General features: G+C 41.4%; 1 protein-coding gene across 7 annotated transcripts in view; it reads left to right on the forward strand.

The window, feature by feature from the left end:
• Positions 1 to 21,870, forward strand: part of UTRN (utrophin) — a 342,608-nt gene that overhangs the window by 47,357 nt on the left and 273,381 nt on the right. For all 7 annotated transcript variants that reach the window (XM_038130632.1, XM_038130631.1, XM_038130633.1 and 4 more), the window contains one exon: positions 10,685 to 10,746. In XM_038130632.1, the coding sequence (XP_037986560.1) occupies positions 10,685 to 10,746 (62 nt within the window). The remainder of the gene's footprint in view (positions 1 to 10,684; positions 10,747 to 21,870) is intronic.

The following is a 21,870-nucleotide window of genomic DNA, read 5'->3' on the forward strand; positions in this document are numbered from 1 at the left end:
CATGTTCCAGTGCCTCACCACCCTCATAGCAAAGAATTGCTTCCTTATATGTAATCTAAATATATTCTTTCCCTTTCAAACATTTACTCCTTGCCCTATCAATGTACTTCCTGAGATCCTCCCTCCCCGTTTTGCTTGTAGCTCCCCTTTAAGTACTGGAAGGCTGCTCTTCTCTCACTGATCAACCCTGGCACTCTCAGCCTGTCTTCATGGGAGAGATGTTCCAGCCCTCAAGATCATCTTTGTGGCCTCCTCTGGATCTGCTCCAACAGGTCCTTGTCCTCCCTGTGCTGGGGGCCCCAGACCAGGAAGCAGTACTACTCCAGGTGGACTCTTATGAGAGCAGACCGTCTTCTCCAATTTTTCTGACACTATCGAGAGTGGTATATCCTTCGGGGTCTCTCTGTACTGAAGTGGGAAATACTCAGTGGGCTCACACTGGTGGTCACTGCTTGCTTGGTTGTACAAATACCTGGTTTAATGTGTTCCAGATATTTGTCCTGCAATTACCAAACAGAATTTATATACTTTCAGAGCAGTTAATCAGGAGTGGGTTCAGATTTGGGGACTAATTAATGACTAAGCCAGGGAAGGAAATGAGAGTTTAATTAGGATATAGGATAAACAGTGCCCCAACTTACTGCTGTTCTGATCAAATGACAAAAGAAAATCTTATGTTTGCCAGAAGCCATAAGAAGGGACCATTCATAACACTTTACTCCAATTTCTCTTTTATTTTTTCTCCATTAAGATGTCTCACTAAAAACACAAAGTAGCCAAGACACCTTTATGACTGTTTCTTCTTACCTCTAGAGGAAGAGCTGTAATTTTGTCATGAGCAAAATGCTCGAAGGTTTGCTTAGCACTTTGGTTCTGCACAAAGGTGTACAACCTTCCCCAGTGGTGCAATATTCCTTGGCCAGCAAAGGAATGTAACTGGGAAAGGAAATAATTTATCTCAAGAATTGGACTTGCCCTTCACCTAATCTTCCTCACTAGGGCTGGATGGCAGTATAAGACATTTAACGTTCTTTGTGTCAGTCATGTGAAGGTAAAAGCAGGCAAACTTATGGTCACCATTTCTGCAGTGAACTTTCTGGATTTTTTTAGGGATAGAAATGAGAGTATTTGGTATAGCTTGCACTAACAAATATTTTGGATTTAAATTTTTTAGTTATCCTATTTATTCTTTTTGCTTGCTTCTCCTTCATCTTTAGAGCACTACTACACTATGTGGCTTTTAGGGGCTTCCTTTAAACCTTCTATGTTTCAGGTTTCATCTCAGTAATAACAAAGGTTAATAGGCTAAGGTAAATAATTCACAGGCATCAGTGAATGATCCTTGACAAAATAATGGAATAGCCGAAGAAGCTCAGACTTGGCCTTGTCTGTAAACAAAATAAACAATTTCTGTTTTTTTAAATTTCCTTTGTCTATTTGATTTCTGTGAAGACTGAGCTTAACTTGGTTGTCAAGACTGGTATGCAACAGTTTTCCCCAGTTCTACCTTCCAAGCATTGCCTGCCCAGGAATTTGTAAGGGTAGCATCACTTGGTATGAGTCTTAGTTGTGAAGAATTGAAATGTGCTTTTTTAGTCAATTGTAATAAGCTGGACAGAAGTGTGTAGAAGCTTTGTTATGTAGTTTAAGTGAAATTATTTAGCTTTTCACTAAACCATATTGCTAAGTGCTATGCTCACATGCCCTTTGAATGCTTCCAGGGACAGTGATTCCAGCACCTCCCTGGCAGCATGTTCTAATGCTTGACCACCCTTCCAGTGAAAAAGTTTTTCCTAATATCTAGTCTAAACCTCCCCTGGTGCAACTGGAGGCCATTGCCTCTTGCCCTGTCACTTGTTACCTGGGAGAAGAGACGGAACCCTATCTGCCCACACCCTCCTTTCAGGCAGTTGTAGAGAGTGATAATAAGATCTCCCCTGACCCTCCTTTTCTCCAGGCTAAACACCTCCAGCTCCCTCAGCTGCTCCTTAATAAGACTTGAGCTGTAAACACTTCACTGTTGCCGTTCTCTGGACTCAGTCCTGCATCTCAATGTCCTTCTTGTAGTGCTGGGCCCAAAACTGGATACAGGATTTGAGGTGTGGTGTCATCAGTGCCAAGTACAGGGAGATGATCACTGCCTTGGACCTGCTGGCCACGCTTTCTGACAGACCAGAGTGCTATTGACCTTCTTGGCATCCTGGGCACAGTGCTGGCAGGTTTGTGAAAAAGGAGCTTGTTTCCTTTCTCTGTAGTTCCTTTAGGCATGAGCCTGCTGCATGTTCTTGGATGTGCTCTCATCTACTCAGGGCTGGTGATGCCACACCTGGAGTACTTGGTCCAGTTCAGGGCTCCCCAGTACAGGAGAGATGAGAACATACTGGAGCGAGTGCCACGATGATGATGACGGGACTAGAGCATTTCTCCTGTGGGGAAAGACAGAGAGCTGGGACTGTTCAGCCAGAAGAAAAGGATCAGAGTCCAAGGGATGATACTGAAGTTTATAAATATCTGAAAGGATGGTGCAAAGAAAGTTGTTTGGCTCCTCTGACACCATTGAAAGGACAAGGGGGAAGGGGAGCAAACTGAAACACAGGAAATTCCATTTTTGCTAAAAGCCTGTCTTGGGTTGTTCAGAGAGGTTGTGAAGTCTCTGTCACTGCAGATGTTAAAAATCTGACTGGATATGGCCTTAGGCAACCTGCTTCGACTGGGGAGTTGGATTAGACAAATGATCTCCAAAGATGCCTTCTGGCCTCTACCATACTGTACTTTCTACAAAAACACTTTGCTCAAAATTTTACTAAGCTTTCCAGGAACAATGCAAAAAGCAGTGGATTCACAGAGGTGAAAGCTTGCTTAATCCTTGAGACATCCACATGAAATTGCCAGAAAACTTACATTGATATTACAGTGATTATGAGTCACAGAATTGCACTGGGTGTATAAACTATACATGCTCATTGTTTTTGGTGTAGAAATCGTGTTCCAAGTGAGAGTGTGTTAGGACTTTGTAAGGACACTTCCATACCTTTTTTCTTAATTTCTGAGTTAATTATAATTGGAAAGTTTATTTTTTTATTACCTTCCATAGATGAAATACAACTGTGAAAAGAAGTGTAATTTTTTTTTTCCTTAGGACACATATGCTATTTTTTTGTCTTAAGTTGGATTTTTAAATACTGTCAGAGGTTTGAAGCAGTCAAACCCAGAAAGCTAACACCTTGCCTTGGCATAACTCAACTGCTCAAGGTGTTATGATTGTCTTCTACACTGGACTGAAAGATTTAAATTCCATGGGGTTATAGATTTCATTTCTTTTTAAATAACTGTAGTCCGCACACTGCTGCCACTGAAATGGGTCCTACATGATCTGTATCCAGAGATGTTTGGTTGACTTCCTTTCAGAAACATCTGAATAGTACTTGTGTAATTTTGAAAATGTTAACAGCATACAATTTTTTGAAATCTGTTGATTAAATTGATTTTCACAAGGAAAGTGGGATACTCTTATTAGACTTGTCTTCCTGTCTTTTTTTTTTTTTTCCTGCACAACTAGTTCAACTTGTAGTAACTACTCGAAGTTTAATCCAGTGTTCATAAACCTAATTATGTGTTATAAAGCTAAGTAAGCAGCTAGAGGTTGTGTGAACATACCAGCCAAATATGCCAGTCAGCATGTGAAGGACATCCTGGGGCATACCCAACTACCTGTAACCTGTGCCTGTGTGCTGGGGTGGGGTGGGAGATGCAGTGAGAGGCCAGAGAAGATGTGGGCAGCAGCTGGCACTAATGGGGCATCCACTGATGTGTGGGAGGCCCAGCATTCTCAGTCTTCAATTTAGGAAATTTGAGCCTGTTGTTATATGTAGAGCCGGGTATTACTATTTAAATCTCCAGAACTGGCTCCTGTTTGATTAGCTGTTGACCTAGAGAGTTTTTGAGAGGAATAATGATAGAGTCCAGGAACTTGGGTAAAAGAGAGGCAGCTCTGAGGGGGTGGATCAGGAAGGGCTTTAATATTTGGAGTGAAAAAACAGGGAGTGAGGGGAGTTTAGGATTGCAGCCTTTTGGTTGTTAGAAAAGAAAAATAGGAAGACTTCTGACTGAAAGAGTTGGGATAGAAGAGACACTGGAATATGAGTGGGCAGAAAAATTTAGTGTTGCAAATAACTTTTCAGTGCTACTGTCTTTACCTGCCTGTCACAGAGAACACAATAACATTTTCTTTCGTACTGTGAGCATTGTTTTCTGAAGGTGTTCAAACAAGGTTGTTTGTGATGTCTGCCTGATTTGAAACTCTGCCGTAACTAGAAGAGAGCTACTTGCATATACACAGTTTATGGCTTGGCTTCCTTCTCTGTCCAAGCAATCTTGTTTACTTGTGCCTGTGCAGGGTCTCTGACATCTGTTGTCTCTGCTTCCTTTCTGGTATGCAGAGGGGCTTTTTTGTGGGGATGGCTCTTCTGTTATGTAGAAGATTAAGCTGGTTGAGTACAGCCATTCCTCTGACCTTACATCCTGTGAATCACCTCCACAAGTGCAAGTGAGCCTAATAACAGTTCTAATTTGGGCAGAGAACAAGGAGCAGATGGCTAACACCAACTTGTGGATTCCATTTTCTTTATAATCACTTAGAAATTCAAAGACTTAATCTAAGCTCATAACACAACCAGCTGTAGTAAATCTAGTTTGTGATTTTATTTGTGTTCATAAATTTACTTTGTCTTTTTTTCTTTAAGTGCCTTCCTGTTTGTTGCTTAGAAACATCTTTGGTAGATTTTGGGCAGGAATTATCTGCCTTTCTTTTCTCTTTCCATGTGCTGGGCAGTTTGTGAAATATGTGTTCAAATGTATTTGTATTGTATGTGAAAGCTTCGCAGGGCTGTCTTGCAGTGGGAGCTGAAGCTGCTTGGTTTGACCCGGTGTTAGGGACCCATTGGGAGCTGTTGGAGTGACATGTGGGGTTTCTGGCTCTGGTGACCCTCTGCAGCAGCCTTGTGTACTGCCTGCAATTCTGGAGCAGCCTCGGGACACTGCTTACAGCTTTGGGTTTGCGCTGTCATCCCATGAAAACAGCAGGGTCACTGGCTGAGCAGTGTGGGCTGTCAGGCTCTGTGTTGAGCATTATTTCTGTCTCCTGAGAGCTTGGTTATCTATACCTCCCTTTTCGTCATCATTCCAACATGCTGAGACCATAGTGTGGTGTGTTCAGTTGCTTTTGTTGGGAGGTATGGAAACAGCTATTTTAATGTTCCTTCAGCTGTGAGGATGCCTTTCTCCAGGTTATCAGTTGCTGGGGGATTTTTTGTTGTGAAGTAAACACAATTTAGCTTAAAATTACAGTACACTTTGGTGAGAATGAGAGGGTGGTCCTCATTACTTGTCTGTGGTGTCTTGTTTTTGGTGGTGTCTGCTGTTGGGAAACAGCAGGTAGCGAGAGGTGCATGACTTTTCTTTTTGCATTTTTTTTGTTGTTTTGGCTAATGCTTATATTCCATAGTTGTTACTTTTTTTTTTTTTTTTTTTAGATACACTATTAATATTATTCTAGTTTTGCCCAACTGCTGAAGTTTGGAGAGAGAAGGAAAAGGAATGAGGGAAAGCTTTGTACATACCCCTGATTGCAGAAATTATAATTGCAGCACAAAGGTGAAAGTTTACAGGCAAATTATGTGTTGCTGGAGCTATTTTTTTCTACCCTGGTGTTGCAAGAGAAGAAAGAATATGCAGTACAGTCTCAACGTTTGCTTTTTGTTCTTTTTAAAAATGAAACATCTTACCTTCCTCCTTTCCCCCTAGTCCTTAAAAAAGGCCCAACCCAAAACCTGCTGATAAAGATTATTCTTTGTAGATAAAGTCAGGAGCCAATACTCACAATGAGCTCCGGGGTTCTTCTGTGAGCTTAGTCACAAACTGGTGCTTCATGGCTTGCTTGGCTTTTTGCTTCTTGCTAACAGGGATAAAAACTATGCTGGTTTCCGTGCTCAGATTTTAGATGCTTATTTTGTGTCTTTTGCTGTATGAATTAGTCTGAGTTTGAAAAAAAAGATCGTTGCTTTCAAAAGGCTTTTTCTGTCCAGGAATACAAACCTTATCCCTCTTTTTGTTACTGTTTTGTTACAGGGTTTCATAGGTGTGCAAGTCTTGGGAGGGGCGGTATCTACGATAGATACTCCCGATTGCCCAAAGGCTTAAGCAAAGGGATGTTTCTGTAACTTCGTTACATTCCAAGTGTCTTAATTGAAACCCACAGGCTAATTCCTTCTTTTATTTCTAAATTCCTTTGCTGAGAACCTAAATAACGAGGTGATGAAGGCAAATTTAAGTCTTCAAATGTGAGATGACCCTTGGTAATGTGTGCTGGAGTGGTTGGGCAATTTCTGTACTTTATTTGCCAATCAAGTCTATGCTTCTCCAGGGCATTTTCATTTTAGTGCTGTTCTGCCAGCTGTTTTGGGTGTGATAACTTCTGTCTTTGAAAAGCTAAATAATGCAGTTCTGTCATGCAAGCATGTAATGTGTTTTGGGGAAATAAGAAAGCTCTCTTTCAGCATGAAACAGAGGTTGAGTGGAGGACAAACCGCAATCCAGTGAGGCTTTTGTTTTTACCTCTATTTTTAGATAATTTAGATTCCTTTTTGCTCTCCAACATGATATTCACGATGTAAGCAGATTGGACTTGAACTGTGTTTTCAAGGTGCCCCAAACGAAGTTAAAGCACAGTGTTGTGGGTGGAGGAGGTATGTAAGGCTACAGAAGCTGCTGCTGGGGGCGACTGAGTGCCAGGACACAGCCCGGGCATCTGATCACAGGAGCTGGCTGTTCGAGCATACTCCTGTTGGGTGGACATACATCATTTTGTGTAACAGAAGCAGGCATCCGGGATAGGAAGCTTTTCTTCTCTCTTTTGTCATCACAAGAGTTTAATTCTGTGTGTGTGCGTGTGTGTTTAGGTTTGTTTTTATTTCCTCTTAAAGGAACAAACTGTTCTGACGTTGTCCATTACTAGTCCATTAAGTGACTGGAGGGCAGGCAGAGAGAGGAAACAGTCAGTAGGTAATGAAGCAGAATTTGGCCCTGAGTCAGTCCTTGGCTTTTACTGTCAGGCTACAGCAGTGTGAAAGGAAACAAATGTTTTAGCAGCTTGGTGAATTTGTTTCTCACTGGGCTGTAACTTGCTGACATTTTTAATGTCTTGTGTGAGAAGTTGACTGGCTGGATTACTGTGTGCTTTGCTGAATGATGATATTGTTTTTTTACTGAATGTGGCTAATTTGTTATCCGAATCATAATGTCAGCCTCGAGGGGTTAGCCTTACAAATTTGTAGGAATCTATAGAAAATTACTTTGAGGGATAAAACAACTTGTCAATGTTGCTATCCAAGCACCAGCATTTCAGTTTCTTTTTTTTTTTCCCAGGGGTTTATAGGAGAAAGGTTGACAAAACTGTAGCTGCAATAGCCAGTTACAAAAATCCTAGTTTCATAGGCTTTTATAAAGCAAACATTAGAGTAGAGTCTGACTGGCAAGGGTTGTCTGTGGATTTTATAACTGACCAGGATGTTTTAGGAAGATGGGACTTGTGGGCGTTCTTTTTCCTTGCTTAAGAAATAGAAAGGATGCACTGCTCCTTAGGGCATAGTAGGGGTGCATACAGTCATATTCTTTCGTTCACCAAAACTTTTATCAAGACTAAGTAGTTCATGATTATTGAAGATGTGGGTTGTGTTGGATGTTTTTCCTTCCCCTTCCTAGAAAACCCTCTCTTTTTTGAAAAGAGAGAAAAGTGGCTGCGTTTTCAGTAAGTGCCTTGCATGCTACTGCAGCACACCTAGCAGGAGCACTGCCACAAACTGGACTGTGGTGTTGGGGAGCAGCTGTAGGAGCAAGGCCTGCTGAAGGAGTCCTGGCAGGCTGGAGCTAGGGAATGCTGAGGAGAGCTGTCACCTCCTGCCATGCGTGTGCTCGGGAAGGGGCCGAACCCTCTAAGAGTGGGGTGTGTAGAGCTCCTACTGCACAGGATCTGTAAATGCAGGACCCTTTCCATAACTGTTGCTCTCCTTTTACAGTCATACAACTGGTTTTGGCCTCTCTGTTCTTTGCCTTTATCATGCTAAGGAGTAATAATCTAAAAGAATGTGATGCCTTGAACTATGGTGTTACTCTTCATTCTCACAGATGCTGACGGAAGGAAAAAGGCAGATGGAGCCTTAGGAAAGCATCATGGTGCATAGGTGTGTAGTTGGGGGTGTTGGCACAAAAGGGGCAGACTGGTTAATGAATGATATTTAGAAAGAGAAATATGTTTAAATCTCACTATGTTCAATACAAATAGTGTTTGCAATTAAAGCTAATGGAAAACATTGCTCCAACAGTGGCAGTTGGACTAATCTAGTCCATTCCTGTGTCTTAGAAGGAAAAAAAGAAAACAGACTTGTAGGGGGAAAATGGATGAAATGTATTCTTTTTTAGAATTTTTTTTTGAGTTTCATCTTGTCTGCCAGGCTCCTGTGAGATGGATACTTAGGATCTACCAGGAAGTCACTTGGTTCTATCTGTCTTTGATGGTCAGGAGCTGTATGCCACTGAGGGGAAAAGACAGGGTTAACAAGGTGTCTTGGGTAATTATACTCCCCTGAAACAGCGCCTTGAGTTTCAACATTCTGAGCATGGCATGCTATAGCTATCTTGAAGCTTGCTCAGAAAAATCTTTTCAGTCATTGGGCTGTCTTTGATGTTTGGTTGAGCTTGAGGTGTGACTCGAGAGCAGGGTCTGTTTTATGAGTCAGCTTTAGCTGCCAAAGAGGAGAGGCATGGAAGGGTGAAACAATGGCTCCTGGCTGACATGCACCCTTGTGTCCTAAGCAGGTTTTTCAGCTGTAGCCTAAAGGAAACCCAGAATTAAGGTCTTAATTTAGATGGATATGAACAACTTCATACAGTTTAAGTTTTTCAACTGTCATGACACTTCATTTCTTATTTATGTGACTTCTTGTATTTGGACTGAGCTGTAGCCACTGTTCTTTCCTGTTAGGTAAAACATACCTGCATGTAACAGCTTTTTGGCTAGATATATTGGGTGTGAATACATGGGTAGTGTCAGCTTCTGTGTTAGGCCAGAAATGAGAAATGTTGAGGTTAGCTATACAAGAAATCTTCTGGTTCTATTTTGTAGTCTTTGAATTTATTTTTTTTAATATCTGGATTTTATAGATGAAACTTTATTGTACAACAGTCTCAATTGGTGCTGAGGTATATGATCTTGTAAGTGGTGCTTTTTAATAATAATCTGATATTGCTTCAGACTGCATACATTTTCATGATTGCGTGAAGTAGAAAATTTAAGTTGCAATCAGGCTTTTTCTATGGCTTCATTCCAAGTGCAGGGATAGTTAGTCTGAAAACCATCGTGGTTTGCTGCTTTGTGGATGGATTCTGGAAAAATTGATGCTAGCTGCCACCAAGACGTTCTGCAAGAGAGCATTCTAGACAGCAGGATGTTGTGGTTGCCTGAAGGGTATCTGAGGATTGGTCTGCCAAGAAGCTGGTGGAGTCTTGAAGGGCTCTTGGAGACTCCTGATCTGGGCTGCAGCTGTCTAACACTTTGCCTGGTGTAAGGCACTGACTGCCCTGGCTGTGGTTTGTGCAGGGATTTGGAGGTTGAAGCCTTTGACAGGCTGCATGGATGTGTTTTCTTGTCTGTGGCAAGCAGATCTGTAAATCCATACTGGGTGAACCTCTCTTGCCTAGTCTGGTTGTCAGCAGCTATTTCACTGTCATTTAAGTACAGGTGATGAAGCACAGGCTCATCTTTAGCAGTACTCGGTGCAATTTACCCAAGATGTGTCCTGTGATACAGGCAGCACTGTCTGTCCTGTGCTGGAAGTGACTCACCCTGGTTTGGTGGGACAGGCTTTGTAAAATTGCAGGTGACTCCTAAATGGCTTCCTTAGGCATCCTGGGAAAGCTGTCTTCTCTCTGCCCAGCTGGAGGCCACTGCTCCTCCCTCTGCTCTGTCCTACAGGCACTGGCCTGCCCTTCTTCCTTGTCCTGCTGGGTCCTTCTGGCTGTCTCATGGACCCTAGGTGGTGGTCCTTTGGTGTCACACCAGTAGAGCATCTGAAGGGAAGGGCTGCTGAGCCCTTCCCATGCCTTAGCTGAACTTGTCTGTGACTGATCACTAACACTCTTCTGAATCCAGGTGCAAAAGCAGGCTGAGGGTGGGTAAGGCTGCCAGTGCTTCAAGGGTTGTCCCAGCAGCTTTGCTACCACAGAGGCTATTATCTGCATCAGAAACTTGAGTAAGGGCCTCAGCACCTTTTGGAGTAATGCATTCAGGCAAAAAGGTGTTGACAAAGTCTGTTAATTAAAAGCCCATGGTTTCATAGGTTGTTTTTCACCAGATGGGAAGCTTGTGAATTTTATGCATCAGAAACCCGCTTGGGAGGTGCTGTGAGACTAATTCTGATGCAAAGGAGCTGCTGTGGTTGCTAGCAAAGGCAAAGCATTTGTGTGCCTCTGCAAGTACTAAAGTGTTGTGGATGGTTGCACAGCTTTATTGACAGATAAGGCAAAAAGTTCTCCCACCTCTCAGGACAGTGTCTAATGTGATCTGTATTGAACAATCTAGGATTAAGAAGAATGCAATTTCACTCACTGTTCTCTTGTTCTCTCTCTCCAGATGAACACAATGATGTACAGAAAAAAACCTTTACAAAATGGATAAATGCTCGGTTTTCCAAGGTAATGTTGGTTTGGATGTACTGCTTGTGATGTTTGTTTGGTTCACTGCTTAGAATAATTTTGGTTAAATATGCTTTGCTTTTACTCTTGTTGAATACTCCTAGTGAAATGTGAGTGTGTAGTGAAAACAGATAAAATTGCGTTTGTTTCCTCAATTTCCTTGTGCACGTAAACATTTGATACTATATTTTAAGAAAAAATAAAAGATTCCATTTGTTAATATTTTAGAATAGTTATTTGCTTGAGCATGTCTGTTTGGTTTTGTTTAGTTTTGGTTTAGTTTATTTATATGTGCAGTTTTCAGAGTGCATTGCAGCAGATTTTGAACCTTCATCACTGTGTTTACTCTGTTGCCGAGTCAGCTTTACTCACTCTGCAAACCTCTAGTTGAAGCCACCTGGTGTTGCTACTCGAGCCTTGACTGAAATTTTATATAATTACTTGCTCATTTTGAATTTTCCTTGGCTCTTATGCTGTAGAGATCTCACTTTAATTCTCTTTACTGGCTTGAAACTTATTGAGGATCTTTCATGGTTTGGGATGATAAAGGAAGTGACGTTTGCTTTGGAATGCTATTTAAAGCCTGCTTTTTACACTGTTCTACTGATATGGAAAAATGACACTTTGCCCAGGAATATGAGTGTCCGTGGAAAGTTTTCCTGCTTCATAGTTTGAATGTCTGAAAGAACCTGGAATATTATCAGGGAAAGCTCATGTTCTTTTCTGCCTAGCATGGTGCTTCAAGTGGGGTAACTACTCTTTTGTATGCTCTTATTGAAAAGTGGCATACGTGTGAAATCCTGAAAGCAGATATAAAGAGAGGGAGTGTGTGTGGTTTGGTGGTGGTGGTTTTTTTTTTTTTTTTTTTTTTTAAATAAAGCTGCAACAGTGCTTTAGCAATGAGTGGCTGCCTCTGGAGTGCTGCCCTTCCGAAGTTCTTGATCAGTAATGTAAGGAATTTTTACCTTCCTTTCCTTCCTGTGCAATGGGACACTGGGCAATGCAAGGCTTGTGGCCTTGGTTGAATCATCTTGGCTTGGGCTTCTTTTGGTTGAAAGCTGATACCCTGCGCTCTTCATCCAATGCATTCTTGGCTAGTTTGCTCTTCAGAGGAGGAATGTGTGTGGGTAACTGGTTGCTCTACGCTCTCAGCTTTGACTGCTGCTCGGAGGAGTGGTGGTTCTACAGGAGGAGCATTAGGCAGGGCAGGATCATGTAGGGAAAGAAAATGTGGTGGGAAAGAAAGGACTGATTGTAGTAATGTAGCTGGCATAGAGATGACAGGAACATGGAAATGATACTGAGAATGAATGACAGTCATACTGAGAATGTGCCAGGTGACTCATCTGTGAGTGCTGTAGGCATTGTGTTGGAGAAGATAAAATTGTTTTCAGTAATTTCTGTTTGTAGTCACATGGATGTATCTTATACAGGGTATTTCCTTCTATATTGTGTAATCAGGCAGATCCTGCTAAGCTCCTGGATTTCCCAGGCACAGGGTAAGGTCAGATACTCACAGGATTTGAAGTAACTGTAGCTTTGTAACTCTCTAACTTCATGGCCCATTAAACACCTGAAGCTATGATAGCTTTAACGACTAAAGAGACTCCTGTAAAAGGACATACTCCCAACTGCTGCATGTCCAATTCAAACTTGAGCGTGGCTATTTTGGCATGAGTAGACACAGATTTATTAAGACTGGCATGCTCAAATTGCAAGGAAAATGATGGTGTTAAGTAGAAATGACCTCATGTAAGAAAGTCTAGTTTCAACTGTACCTTAAAAATAGAAAGGGACTGATTTCAGTCCTGTTGTGTCAAAGTTTTTTATGTACCAAGTCATTTGGATTGTTTAAAATTCCTTTTCTGTCAACTAGATTGATTTAGCTGCTTAGTAGGGTAGAGAGATTTTAGAGGTTAGTTAAATGTAATCCGACTTACATTGCAGAAAACAAAATGGTAACTTAGGTATTTTGTGTGCAATTGCAGATTTCATTCCAAAAATTTTACTTCTCCTTCCATGCTAATTATATTGTACTTGCCCTTCATTTAATCAAATAAAAAGTAATCGGCTGAGCTTTTATCAACTAGCTTAGCACACAAAAATTGTAAAATTGCATAATGCTGAGTTTGATTTAAGTCAATTCAATAAGGTTTTACAAAGGATCTAGAGAGAGAGCAGAGTCTTTCCCTTCTCCCATCAGAGAATAGGCAGGTGAGTAAAACACTTCAGGTATCTCAAGTGTGCTGTGAGGTGCTTGCTTCAGGACCCTGATGGGTGAGATAAGAGTTCTTGGTGTAATTCCCACTACAGTAACTTGGTTTTGTGCTCTTGGCTTAAACTCTGCTAGAACAATGCCTTTTATTTGTGTGTGATGTTTGAAAATCAAGGCACAAAACATTTTAAGTGGATTGTTTTAAGGTCAGTAAATGTACTCTGCCAAGACTCAATGCTCTCTTAGACATACTTTAGGAGAGCTGTACACACTACAGCTCACAACCCTGTGATGGCTGTGTAGTTAGGATATTTTGTTAAAATTAGAGGGAATAAAAATTGTTAGAGAAGTAGTCTGTTACCAAGCTTTAACCAATAGGGAAGTTTATGCTCAAATACTGAGGCAGAGCATTTCAGCATATGTTTATAAAGCCGTGTAATGTTTTTACTTACTGTATTTTTTTTCCATTGCTCTGTCCAGTCTAATTTCGAGAGTCTGATTAGCTGTTTTCCTGTGGTATAGCCTTACCAATTAAAGCATCTAGTTGTATGGATAGCTGATATATGTTCTTTACACTATGTAGGATTGTTTTCTATCATTTTATCCCTTTCTATGTTAATCTTCATTAATACCTACCAGAATGTTGTTTTCAGAACACCTTTCTGCAATGCAGAAGTGCTATCTTGTCACAGTGGCTTTTAGCCCCTGCAAATAAAGGTAAACATCAGAACTGGCTACTAATTTTGAGTGCCCAAACTCAGAGACTTTAGCTAAATTGTCCCAGAGGATTTAACATTTCTTTGACATTTCTTGATATAAAACAGAGCTCTTGATGCTTATGTCAGAATTCAGAGGGTTCATCTCTTCTGCAAACTCAGTCAAACCATCCAAAAATATCTAGTTGGTTTTCAGATGGAGCTTGATTAGCCTAGAAAAGGGACTTGAAGATGATTATGCCTGTGTCAGCAAGGACTGGCTTTAGTGATCTAAGGAAGTCTCTTAATCTGGTGCACAATTAGTACTTGCATGAAAAATTGTGTTTTAAATGATTCTGATAAGTTACAGGGGAACTTCTGGCTAACAGCACTTGAATTCAATTCTGGAGGATAATGTTGTGCTCCAGTACCCCTGTGTTATTTGTTTCACACAGGTAAAGAGAAAGTGAACAAAGGTTTTGTAATCAATTCTAGTTTGTCCAAATATCTGAATAGCTTCAATCTTTATTTACTTAGATGTTTTATCAGCAGGCCTGGGATTTTTAACTGCATCTTGCAGATCTCTGATGCTTCAGCTTATAATTACAGTGCAAAGTAGTTGGATACTCACATTTGAAACTCCAGAAGGTTTCTAGAAACTTGATAAGCATGTTAAGGAATTCAGGAGTCTTGTGTCCCACTTTAGAACCCTGCAAGTACAGTTCTTTCTGTCCTGTTTTCTTTCTTTACTCCTACTCTCTGACCCTGTTTTTGGTTGATATGTTTGTTTGTTTTTTTCCCTTCACTTACTATTACACCCTCTCATGTCAGAAGCCTTGCCTGCCTGGCAAATCCTTGCCACTCTGGAGTTTGGCTGCCCTGTCTATTTCATATCTCCTTTTGCCTTTGTCACTATACTTTTTTTCCTATCAAGACCCAGTTTTTCTTTTTAAAGCTCCAGATCTGCTCCATCTGCTCCTCATTTCCCCTTTCCTGCCTTTACAGGATTTGATGCTTGTGTGGTCAGTCCTATTTTTGCATCTCCCTTTGTCTCAGTGGTACCAACCTTGCCCTCCCTTTACCTTCTTGCAGGATTCAGTCTTCGCTGGCTTTAGTTTTCTCATTTTCCAAGGTGGTACTTGTCCAAGTTTGCTTTCAGATTGGTTCCTCTCCTCCTCTGCTCTTTCTGAGCTTGGCAGGCGGAACACAGAGTCAGCACAAGAAACATGATTCCCTAACTTAATTTAGACCCATGGAGTCGGGTCTGTCCCAGCCTGTCGGAACTTAGTGCTGTTACTCACTCACTAGAGGAAGCTTACAGATCCAGCACTGGCAAACTGAAGCAGTGTCTTTTTACCGAAACCTTGTTTCTTCGCTGTGTTTGGGAAATTTTCCCACAGGGATGGCAAAAAAAGAAGCTTTATTGCTAGGAAGGTTGTGCTCTGCAAAAAGAGCATAAAAGCCCAGAGATTTGTGATATTCAGTGAAAATGACACTAGATTTCCCTGCCCCTCAGTTATAAGTCTTGGATATGGCAGGCTGTTGAATGGAGTCAGTTGGGGCATTGTTCCAAGGTGTCAGGAATGGCATTCAGAGCCCTTGCATGCCTCTGTGCTGGGCCTCCCTTTCCTTTCCATCATATGTTCCCATTGCTTTCCAATACAAGCTCAATTTCCTTTTTTTTTTTTTTTTTTTTTATGTGCAGAAGCCTTATACAGTCTTACTTGTGCATTTGCAGTGTTCTTGCTGCATGTATTTGTGATTCTGCTCCTTCAGGTCCTGTGCTAGTGTCCTGACATCTGCATCGGCCAGCATTGACAGGGCTTGGAGCCATGCCAGGATCTGCCAGTGTGAATAAAGCCAGACATCCCACACTTTTACAGCATCTTAAGCTCTTTTTCCTGCTCTATGGTCTTCCAAAAATACGTTTGACTTTAGGGTTAGAGTAAAGAAGAGGAGGAGGTGCAGCTTGGGAGCAGAATGCACCCTTCAGGGCTGAGCTCCAAGTTAGTCTTAGAGGAGGCAAGTGCTCAGTGTGGGGCTCCTGTGCATTTCCTCTCCTGGGCTCTGATGTGTCCCCTCCCATGGAAGGACACCAAGTGAAGATGAGAGTAGACAGGCCAATAGGAGAACTGATGAGTTGTAGGTGGAGCTCTTTGGGGTGTTGTGGCTTTATATGCATCTTAAAATTGAAATAGTTAATTCCTCATTATACTGGGCATTAATTAATTTGGTAACTGCAAAGTCTTCTTTTGGCTTTTTGTGTGATGTGCTGAATAGATGTTTTCCTCCATTTCTGCTCCTTAATTTTCTTTCCTCTAAGGGTTGTTTTGTTATAGTGGTAAATGTCAGGTCCTGTACTTCTGAAGACATTTTGCAGCTCCATTGCTGACCCTTAGCAACTGTGATAAATCTTTTTAAAGGCAAAATTATACCTATTCATGATAATTAATTTCGCATGACCCAAGATACCTGAGGTCAAAGACATTTCAGAAGTGGTTTTTTTGGGGAGGAAGGAGAATTACGGAGTTCAGTGTATTAGTCATGCAAGAAAAGAGATCAAAAAGATTGATTAGGCAATTTTGTCTGTCCAAGCTGACATCACATAAGATGGTGTCTAGTCCTTTTTGCAGTGTAGTTTTTGTGGTACAAACAAGGAAATACTTGATGACTGGTGAAATATTCTACAATCTAATTGCTTCTGATATTTTTTAATGCTGAATTAAACTGTAAATTGTAACTTCACTCAAAGACAGCCAAAGCTTAAAAAGCAACAGCCTTGGTAGAAAAGAGGAATAATCTGGGTGGAAAAGAATTAGCATTTGCATGAGCTGGCCTTAAAAAGGTCAATTTTTAGTCTACTTTTTTCTTAGTCTCTTTTTATAAGAAGACCAAATAAGCCTTTCTAGGCCTAGCATGTGTATTAGCCAAGAAACACGAAAGTAAATTTTTCTTCTCTGATAGGTTGTGAGTTATGGTAAGGACGACTACGTTCTAGCATAAAAGCAATAATATGTAGCAGTTTGTGGTCTCTCCCAGATATAGCCACAGCAAAAAAATTGTCAGTTTTCTGCCTTCCTTTCAATTTCTGCTGCTTTCTGCTCTAAGAACAAGGTGTGGGCAGCATCTCCCCTTCTGGACTTGAAAGTTTGGTATAGTAATATGGGCTGTAAGTACTGCTGACTTGGTTAATGCTCTGGGTTTGGGTCTGATTCTTGGGCTTGGTTATCATCCCAGTTGTTGGAGGGTTTGTAGGACTTTCTCAAGCACTAGAGCTGAACCTGGTAGAGGCAGCAAAGCAAATCTGTTCCTTTACCTGTTAGCTGCTAGTGAGAACAATCAACCTGGTTAACAGGATTTTTTTTATTTTTTTAAGGGTCCAGTTAAGTTATGTGGTTTGAAAAACTATTATTAAAAGGATAAACTTTCAGTCTTACAAGAGAAATAACTGACAGTGGTAAGCAGGGTCCCAACTGCCCCTGCTGGTACTGTTACGTAATGAGGCTTGATTGCAAGCTGAGGTTAGTACTGTTACATTAAACATGTTATTGTAAGGTAGGCTTATGTAAATGCATTGATAAATACACTGGAGAGAGAAAGACCTACAGAGTTACTGATACCTTGCTGTGCTGTTTGCACTGATAGATGTGCCTCTACCAGGCTCAGCTCTAGTGCTTGAGAAAGTCCTCCTTCGCTTATGTTGTCAGTCGATTATTTTAGGTGGTAGGTGAATTGAACTATCTTTAGCTGTTCAGCTTTGCTGCTTCTCAAACTCATGTCTGTCATCTAGTAGAATCAAAATTTCCAGCATATCTCAGTGATGAATATTAGTTCCCCCTGCCACCCCCTGTTAATCGGGGGTTTTAAATTGCTGTTTAGTTGCTTGTAACTATTTTATTTTTGAGCACCAGTAGTTAAAAATAATTTGGTCTGTAAGATGTCTTCCTCTTATAATGACTTTTTATTTATTTGCTTTACTTGGTATTTGAAATCATAGTTTTGGTACTAGTGTCATGTTGAGATGCCACAACTCCTTGGCAATATTCAGCCTGGAGTAGAATATACTCAGTGAAAATATATCTGTCACAGTATAGCTAGTATTTGTGTGTGATGTCCTGTATCTCCTGCATGTTAATGGAAGGAGAATGGAAAAAAGTACCACATTTTAATAAAAATACTTCTGTAAACATTGTCTATGGTCTTAAATTAGAAACTGGCGAGATTATTTGTTTACATAGTTGTTTACTTTGTGCAATGACCTTTTTGCTTTCTGATTCCTTTCCCACATTGAGTTCCCATGTGCTGGCCTTATAACATAGCAGCACTTGACATGTTTTTTACTTGGTCTTGGTCATAATAAAGTGTAGTTCTTGCTCCTGTGTTGTTTGAGTTTAAACTGGTTACCATGAGTTCCCTGGGAAGGTACTTGAACATTATGAATGGTTCATGCTGTCATTTAAGAGCCCAACCTCTCCAATACTTGCCCCTTCTCAAAGGAAATGGGTCTTTACAGTTCTACTAGTACTTTCACCTATATATTGAGCATCTTATTAGATGTTAAAAATTGTCATATATTGATTAAAAAGAATTAATTAAAACAACTCTTAACTTCATAAAAGTGACATTAGGAGATAGAAGAATCTGATGGAAAATCAGTATGTACAGCTTTCTGTGTCTTTTCAGATTGTTTTGGTGTTCCTGAAGTGGCAGAAAATGTAAATGGCAACCAGGGCTTTTCCCAGCCCTGCTCTGAGCAGCTGGAACTTGTTTGCTGCATTCCCCTAGTGGTGAAGGTCATTTGTATGGTTTAATGAAATGTGTTGCTTTCCTGGTAACAGCCAGCATGCATTAACTGTGAAACTGAGAGGGTCTTTCACCCTGGTTTTAATGTTGTGACTGCAAGGTCTAAATCAGTATCACTGAGGAGGATGTGAAGTAGAGGTGGCTTATCTCTTATTCTCCAATCTCCTTGGTGTTCATTAATTGAAAAAGTTAATTTTAATAATGTAGCTTCAATAATTATTGATTTAAAGCACAGGTAAATTGTCTGCTACAGATAATTGGTATGAGAAAATTCCATGTTTCTAGTTAAACAACTAGGTAAACATTTAAACTTCTTTAATGATTGCCTTTCCATATAATTTCATGTTCAAGAATAAAGAACTTAAGTAGTGATGATAAAATGATAAACAATAGCTGGTGTTTGAAAAAAGGAGGTTTTGTCCTACTGAGAATTTGTGACTCTTTTTTTCTCTAACTTGGCTCAGTTTGATACAGTTCCCCATTGGTAAGAAAGGGACAATTAAGAATATTCTACTGTAGAACATACTCAAGAATGATCACTGCCTTGTAGCTGTGGTGGCTTTAGTAGAACAAACTGAAAGTGTTGATGGCTGGGCTTTCGACTGTCAGCAGCATTGGATGACTTAAAAAAATCTGATCTGGATTTTGTTTATATCTTCTTCCACTTCCTGGGAATGCTTTCTGGCAAAGAGAATGATTTCTGCACAGTCATGTTGGCTGGCCTGGATGACCCTTCGTTGTGAGTAATTCTAGATGCACACAAGGAAGTGTGAGTCACCCTCTTAAACCTGATCCAGGTAGAGGGACTTGAAAGATGGCCAAAGGGGCATATGAGGGCAGCTGGTGTGAGGAGAACACTGTGTGTGGTATCTCCTTCCCAAATAGTGCTGGTATCTTGCTGGAAAGTGTAAAACTGATGCCTGAGATGCCTGGTCTTGTGAACGTGTGGTAGCATCTAGTCTCCAGCTCAGAGATCATTAATAAACTGCTGCTTCCTCATGAGGTAAATCAGCAGAAAAAAGTGGTTTCTGCTGTGGATAACTAGAAAAAGTTCTTTGTCTCTTTGTCTCCTTTACTTGTGTTCACACAAAGGCTGGCACCAAAATGTTTGTTGGAATAAATGTAACGCGATGGATTGGATCTGGTTCTGAGCCTTGTGTATGTGCCTAGTGGTGCATAACAAATGTTGTCACCATGTAAAGTTCATGAGAACACAAGCAAGCCTAGCCCTCGGCTTATGTACAGTCTCTAGCTTTTATTTTGGTTTTTTTTTTTTGTGTGGTTTTTTTTTTTTTTTTTTTTACATTCCTTTCTCTTGCTCTGCCTCCCTTTCCCTTTCCTTTTTCTTCTTCCTCTTTCCCTTACACCAGCTCTGTTAGGTGAATCAACTCCTTTCCCGCTATCTGTGCTGATTTAAAGCACTGGGGAGCCAACACTGCCTCTTTCTAAGTCTGTTAATTATGTTGTTTGTTTTATCAAGCCCTTGTGTCTGTTACAGTAACTGTGTGTACAGCGCTGCTGGCAAAGCCTTCTTGAACAGGCTAGGGAAAGAGATTTCTGCCAGGATTTTTTTTGGGGTTTTTTTTCTGCTCTTGCGGCAAACATAAGCAAAGCTGAGAAAAACTACCTTCTGTTAACTGATAAAAGTGTTCAGTGAGTGGGATGCGAGTGCTTTACACCCTGAACCGGCACAGATCTACTGGTACAAAGTGTGTCCCTGCCTGTCCTTTATGCTGTCTGTGTAGTGTAAACTGGACGCTATTTTGTCTTTGAGAAAGGACCCATTAGCTGCCTCGTATTCGTACAGTGCTTAGCACAATGTAAGCTGCTCTTTAAGTACTTACCAACACAACCGTGACTAGCCATTTGCCCTTGTGAAGGGCTCGGTATGGTTTGTCACTGTCACTCTTTCTTATAGGACAAATACTTAAATTTCTCCATGCATTATGCTCAGTGATGGACTGCTTCTCCTTACAGGATGCTGGCAGGGACTGAACTACTTTGTACTTGTGTAGTCTTGAAGTATTTAAAAAGTGAGTAAAATGTTAGTTCTGAAAAAGAGAAATTTAGATTGCCTTAGTGTACTGTATGCCAGACAAGAATCTACAGAGAGAAATGCATGTGCTTTTTGCATACTGCAGATTGTGTTTTTATTTGTGTGTGTATCTGTGGCTACAGACTTCATTTTTCAGAAGGCCGGATTATTTTCTGAGTGTTAGGAGTGAGCAGTATGGATGTGGGTAGGTATGGTGAAGAAAGCAAGCTGCAGAGCCCCGTGCCTTATCTTCTGTCATCCTCCAGAGCCCAGGCTCTTGCAGCAGCACACCAGCCTGCCCCAGCTGGTCTCAGGGCTGCCTGCTTCACCCCAGTGCAGTCTGCATGGAGCAGGTGCCCTGATGGTAGTCATACAGCTGGGTCAGAGCCAGGGTTCAAGTGTGCTCATGGCCCCTGGACTAGAAGTACAGGTCCAGCCTTAGAGGCCATGTAGTGCAGCTCCCAGATTGCCCTTGCACTGCCACAGCAGCCTGCCCTGCCAGGAGGCTCTGTGGTGGGCAGTACTTGTGAGGTGATGGGGCTCTGTGTGGGTTTTATCTCAAAGAGAGGGTGATGGCAGCAGCCTGTCCTGGCTCAGGGCTGGCTCATACCTGGCACAAGAGGGCATGCATAACTGCTTTGTCAGCTTTGCCCTAGAGTTTTTTTCTTGTCATCTCTTGGGAAATAAAGGTATGGGACTATCACTTGGGGCTGCCATTTAAAGAAATTATTTTCCTGCACCCTTCTCTGCTTAAAAAACTTCATGAGTCATGTGGCTGTCAGAAGCTGGGATCTGTAGCTGTTCTGTTTGCATAAAGAAAGTAGAAGACTTCCTGAAGCACAGTGGGTTGCTCTCGAGCTGCGTCCCAAGAAAGCAGTCCAGTATCCAGCTGCACTGGGGGACAGAGCAGTGATGTTTCTGACTGCAGACTGTATGGTTCACATAGCAGATCCTGCATGGAAATGTGCATTCAGCTATGAGGAAAATGCATGACTGGGAGGAGGCAGTGTGAGCAGAGCAGAGTGCAGTCTCTGTTTCATTGGGACATCAGTTGACTGTTAGGACTGGCTTTGTGCCCTGATGGGACAGCTGAGGCTGCCTGGGTGGCAGCTGCCAGCAGGTGTGTGCTTGGGATTCAGGTAGGCGTGGGAAGCTGAAGAAACAGGTTTCCAGCTTTCCTGGCGAATGTGCTTCTGTGGAGGTGGTGATAGGTTTGGTGGGGTGGGTGTTGCAATCCTTTCTTAGCAAACTTGAGTCACATTGCATGTAGGAAAATACATCCTGTGAGCTGACTTCTTTCCCTCAGAGAGCATTTACTAGGCTTCACTAAATACAGAAGCTTTGTATATTGCATTGTCTGTTTTGAGGGTAGTGGG

The sequence above is a fragment of the Motacilla alba genome, chromosome 3, assembly GCF_015832195.1.
Source record: "Motacilla alba alba isolate MOTALB_02 chromosome 3, Motacilla_alba_V1.0_pri, whole genome shotgun sequence".
Lineage (NCBI taxonomy): Eukaryota > Metazoa > Chordata > Aves > Passeriformes > Motacillidae > Motacilla > Motacilla alba.